Raw genomic sequence first — 6,100 nt, forward strand, 5'->3', positions numbered from 1 at the left:
ATTAATTTGAATTAAATTATTTTTAAGAAGTTTAAATAATTAAAATCAGTTATCTTAATTTATGAAATCATTTAAATTAATTAATTTGTAAATTATTTATGCGAGTCAAAAAAAATCTGAAATAACATGGAGAAATCAAGATCATACAGGAACAATTTCGCTATATGACCATTCATTCACCAGTCCGATTCATCGGACCCCAGCAACGAAACCAGGCCAAGTGAATTACCTTCTCCAAGTTCCAACTCACATCAATCAAACTTCTTACGGATGATCAACATATTATCCGACAACATGAGCAAGACTAAGTCCCAAATTTTAACATATTATCCGAAAGCAAATAATGTCATTAATTAAAATAACCAAGTTGCAACAATCAAAATGTGATCGACATAAATATCTCTTCATACAATACAAGATTTAAAAAAAGTATCCAAGCTGCAAGCAAACGATGTCATTTAAGAGGAATGAACCTGGAAGAGTGGGTAGCACCAATACCGGGTCTACCGTGCTTAACCGGCTTGTATGAAATAGAGAACTCGGCCAGATAATGGCTGATCATTTCAGGCTTGATTTCGACTTGATTGAATGTCTTGCCATTGTACACACCAATAATGCTTCCAATCATTTCAGGTACAATGATCATATTACGCAGGTGGGTTCTAACAGGTTCTGGCTTCTCACCGGGTGGGGCTTCCCTTTTCTAAATAAATGAATCAAAGTAGAACAATCAACTTTCACAGAATAATCGAACACTAATGTAGTTTGATAGAAGATAATATTAGCTTAAAACTATGAACAACAATTTCAATTCAATAACCTATGAGGATAGCCTCAAATATATGAAAAACGAACCTGAGACAGCTATCAAGCATGCAAAATAGGAAGTTACTTACAACTACAATAAGCTAAGAACCTGTACTTCAATGAATCAAAATTACATTCGGTAATGTTCATTCAAATGCATAATTTGGAACATAATCAATCAGGTGAATGCAGTACGCTTTGAGATGAGCATTAAAAACAAACAATTTACGACAACAATTTTCAAATAAGAAAAAAAAAATATGAACTTCAGCTAGTAAGATCTAGTATAAACATAAATTTCTTATAGAAAACTTTGAGATATTCAACAATTAACCAGCATGGCTATAACGCATGCAAAATAGGTAGTTACTTACAATTACAATAAGCTGAGAAAACTGTACTTCAATGAATAAGACTAAATCAGGTTATGTGCATTCGAATGCGTAAATTGGAAAATAATCGAGCTAGTGAATGCAATTTACCTTGAGATGAGCATTAAAAATAAACAATGACTACATTCTTCAAATAAGACAAAAAATTAAAGATCAACTTCAGCAAGATCAACTTCAGCTAGTAAGATCTATTACAAACATAGATTCCCAATAGAAAAATTCAAGACATTCAACAAATAACCCTAAGAAATTCTCTAATTCTATCTACCTAAAAGCATAAAAATACATTAGCTTCAACTTTCAACAAAATCAAATGAGCACTCCACAGTAACTCAACATCAATATTAGATCTAAACATAAATCCCATAAATATAATTAAAAAAGGCAAAAAAACAAATAAGTAAAGATCAGCTTACCGCCTTGCGAAGCTTCTTGATTAAAGCCATGGGCTTTCTCTTGAGACCCCTCTGGAACCTAAAATCACATAATAACAACAATTATAAAAACAAACTCATTTCATATTTTTAAATATATATATAAAAATTTAAGCAAAATTGAATATTACGTTAGTTACCTTCTACGAGCACGAGCAGGGAAGAGCTTGACAAGCTCATCGGTGGACATATCAAGGAGAGAATCCAAATCAACTCCTCGGAAACTAAATTTCTTGAATGTTCTCTTCTTTGGGACTCCGGCCGGCGCAGCCTCCGTCTCCAGATCCGCCTGTTATTTTTTTCACATACATATACATTACAGAGTAAGTCAAAAGGAAAAATATAAAAGTGGGAGGAAAAATTAAATGCAACTACCATGGTTGAAAGCTTTGGTTTTCCGAGGCTGGAGCAGTCGCCGCCAAGGGTTTTATCCGGGAGGTGGAAGATGTGGAAATGCTTTTGATAAAATTGCTTATATATACTTGAAAACTCTAAAATCGGATCTTTGGATTCCAATGTTGGGCTTTGGATTGGGTTTGAATTTAGATTTGTGTTTTGAGAGGGATATTATAGTAATTGTCTTTAAATATGTAAAGAAACATATATTATTATTTTTGTCTAAACTAAAATTTCATCCTACTTGATATTTGATAAATTTTATCTAAATCGATCTGAACCTAAATTTTTTTAATAAAAAAATTAATCCTATAAATTCGAGTTGAAACCTATTTGGTCATGATTCTCTGTCCATCTTTAGATATCTATATAAAATTGATTTAGACACGTAATATTTTAGGCATAATAAAAAGAATACTTCTAATGTTTGATTAAATAATAAATTTGACTCTTTCTTTTAGCATTTTCACCTCCAACCTTCTGTTTTAGAATAAAAAGACTCCTACATAGATGGAAATCATTTATCACGAGTGATTAATATTCTAAAATAGAGGTCGTTTTACCCTAGAATGAAACACTGAGAGAGAAAATTCTCCCTATAAAGAATAAGAGTTACAATCAATTATTTTCTTTGAGAATGAAAACTTAAAAAAAAGTGTCCATTAATATTTGTGAACTGACGCATGAAAATAACAACATTGAATGCATAAAAAAGAATATTTGAAGGCATGCATGAAGGGAAAGAAGTGGAGCACACAAGATTTATCAGAGAGATTGTTTATCTGAAACCAAGTTTGAAGGCTTTGCTACTTCTCATCTATTCCCTAAAATTTGCGTATTTGATAAAGATACGATCTTCTAAAAGTCTCCAACTATATATATAAAAGAAAATGAAAAATTGAACATTCCGGTGATCTTATCGACATAGAATCTATACCGATGCCGATGCCGGCTTACATATATGGTGCTCGTGTCACAATTGTTGTTCTTCGATTCTTTGAATATATGATTTGAGCTCCAATTGGATAGATGATCTTTTAGGGGACAAAAAACGTCTTTCCAGACCGAACCAGGCATGACTACTGGACTGTGGTCTTGTTCATAAAGCTCGTACACACAATTTGCTTCTGGGTTCAACTTGCTCACATTTGACAACCATTGGATGTCATCTGGATCTATCAGCAGCTTGTTATCCCCGTCTTTCCAACCTATCAACTGCATATGCATACACACATTGATGATTAAACGAACTCGTAAATGTTCGAGATTCGAATCTCGGATCAGATCATGCATAAGCCGAGTTAATCTTCGGGTTTCTGTACCTTTGGAGGGCCTCTAAGAGCGTTAGTGCAATAGAGCCTGGCACTGTCAACAAATTGGCAATATTTTGGAAATACACTTGCAATCCTCTTGTGGGATCTTAACTGTGAATTTACTCACTGCTCGTTTCACCGTGATAGCTCTCCTGCACATTTTTATGAAATCGATCGATGTAACGGTTCGTAGAGTTGGGATATCGACGGGTGATGGATATAAATCGAACTATTGTTACCTTATACCTCTAACGACAGCTAGATATGCGTCGCATACAACTCCGACAAGTTCGATTCTGTAAGGTTTCCTATGTGTTTGATGATCATTGTCTTCGTTGATCTGTTCCCAATACTTCTCGTTGATGGTGTCATCTTCATCGACCTTATATCCGACCCCTTTCCGGTAGCGGTGCTTGTGGACATTCCGAGCCATGTTGATTGTCTGCTTGACGAAGGGATCCCACGATAGAGTCCCATCCATTATCAGGTCTCGGCCTTCGTTCAACGCTGTCACCAGCAGTGACGATGCGGCCTCGATGGAGGATTGATGGACGAGTTCGGATTTGGGGAGCATGTCATGATGGTGACCCCTTGAGCTTAGAGCTCTGAATATTACATCTGTTTCTTTGAATGCATCCGCCTCAACAACCACCGCATTCGCCGCCGCGTCTGCCCAAAATGATCTGCGGATACAATTGAATCAACTTCTCAATTTTCATAAAATACGATCTTTTAAGATCACATAAAGTGGGGAATGATGGAGATAGGCATACTCTTTGAAAATAACATCTTGAGGACAGTGCTTTGCCGGCCCCCATACCCCCGCCTATAAGCAACAGCACGGGGCTCTGCTGGCTGTGGGCCACCGGCACCATCACGTCCGTACACTTTGCCTCGCCGTAGACAGGTCTCATCGCTTTCATCTCCTCCACCTACGTCGAGAACACCCTTGCCACCTTCAAGTCCTTTATCACCCTCTCAAATCTCGTTTGCCTATCAACCAAAAAATCAAAATTCAATACAAATTAACAAAAAATCATTTATTAAATCTACATTAGTTATTTATTTAAATATAAATATATTGTCATATATATATATATATATATTAGCAAGCTGCGTAATTGATTTGTAATAAAATTCAAAGCTACTGGTAAAATATTAGAAAATTTTTAAGACTTTGACTTCACTAATTAATTCTTCTTTATTTATTAAATAATTTTTTTTTGGAAAATAACTCTAATAAATATTTATTCTAGCAATTTGTTAATATTTAATAAATACGTAATTCTATTTCGTGAAACATAATGTAAATAAAATATATATATATATATAATAAATATTCGCTATTTTAATTTTAAGAATTTTTTAACTGAAAATGTTAATAATAATCCGAATCGGCTAATTTGCTGCTGTAGAGTTTTGAAAAAAAAATTCGTTGAAATAAGGTCTAACTGAAATTATTTGCTGAGATAGGGTGAAATCTACAGTTCGAACATATGTCGTCAGGCGCTCTTGGCGAGCTGTGGTGAGCTGCTTCATTACCTATATCGGTAATTAGGTATCTCACCAGTTTGGTCGTCGGGATCACATGACGACCTATAAGGTCGCCCGACATATATGGCGACCTCCATTTCAACGTAGTTAAAAATCCTAATTACCGATGTAGGTAATCATTGTTACTTAGGGAAATTTAGGTAATCGTATAAAAGTCTAATTATCATGTAGGTAATATTTGTTACTTAAAAAAATTTAGGTAATTGTTGTTCGGAGCACATGGCGACCAATATAGGTCGTTTGGAAAACATGACGACCTATGAAAAACTGTAACATTCGTCTCAATGGACAAATAATCCGTCGACTACACCATCTTAGCAAAAAAAATTTCAACACATTATTCCACAGATTTTGCATTCGAATCTACGATCTGGAAAATACGAAAATACACAAGTATATATTGGGATATATACCTGAGAAATCATATTGGGAGCTTGGTTCCAATGGAAAGCAAAGTAACTATGGATGCATCTCTCAAATTGCTCCATCAACTTCACATACAAAACCTCAACTTCTGGTTCTTCAGCAAAATAATCAAGCATCTTAACCTCAAATTCTTTGGGTTTCTTCACATAGTTTTCAGCCAATTTGCACTGCTACGGGCATTCATTTGCATCTCCAAATCTCAGTTGCCTAGCTGCCGATATATATATATATATATTAAAAAAACAGATTAAAAATTAAATTCAAAAAATGGGTTCCGATTCGTTTTTTGAATTTGGACTAAATCTCGTGGGAAATCATACCAACATAGTGGGGGAATCTTTCCAGGTTTTCAAGCCGACCTGAATCTGTCCTCTGCTACAGTGGGACGAGACTTTGATGATCTTCAACGGATTTTCTCTTCCGACGGCAGTAATTGGTGGCGGTGATTGCGGCGGCTCCGATGACAGAGGCGGCGAGGATGCGGATGATGATGGCTCTGACACCGCCGTGAATATGATTCATATCTGTTGAGAGTAATGGAAAATGTGCCGAGAAAATTACAAATCCAAGTACATGAAATTTCCGTAAAATTTAAAGATCTCTGGATTCGGTTGTTGATTGGTTGATGGGAATTGGGGATGGGGTCTTTATACACACGTTGAGGACAAATACAAGTCAACCTCTAAAGCATTAAACTGCACAAAATTGGAAATGGAATTTCCATTCAGCCATAATTGTGTTGATAATTCTTTACACTTTTGATCAAAATCCTGGTTCC

At 35.3% G+C, this 6,100-nt stretch overlaps 1 protein-coding gene and 1 pseudogene across 1 annotated transcript; both read right to left on the reverse strand.

Annotated features, from left to right (window-relative positions):
• Positions 1-301: 301 nt before the first annotated feature.
• LOC120151414 (40S ribosomal protein S15-4-like) lies at positions 302-2,071 on the reverse strand. The gene is made up of 4 exons (XM_039163882.1): positions 2,009-2,071; positions 1,774-1,922; positions 1,616-1,673; positions 302-703 (listed from the first exon to the last, which is right to left on the reverse strand). The coding sequence occupies exons 1-4, from the start codon at positions 2,009-2,011 to the stop codon at positions 455-457; spliced, it is 459 nt and encodes a 152-aa protein (XP_039019813.1). The 5' UTR covers positions 2,012-2,071; the 3' UTR covers positions 302-454.
• A 931-nt stretch (positions 2,072-3,002) lies between these two features.
• On the reverse strand, positions 3,003-5,844 carry LOC120151161 (annotated as a pseudogene).
• Between the last annotated feature and the right edge of the window lie 256 nt (positions 5,845-6,100).

Source organism: Hibiscus syriacus, unplaced genomic scaffold (genome assembly GCF_006381635.1).
Source record: "Hibiscus syriacus cultivar Baekdansim isolate YM2019G1 unplaced genomic scaffold, ASM638163v2 tig00002799_pilon, whole genome shotgun sequence".
Classification (NCBI taxonomy): Eukaryota; Viridiplantae; Streptophyta; class Magnoliopsida; order Malvales; family Malvaceae; genus Hibiscus; species Hibiscus syriacus.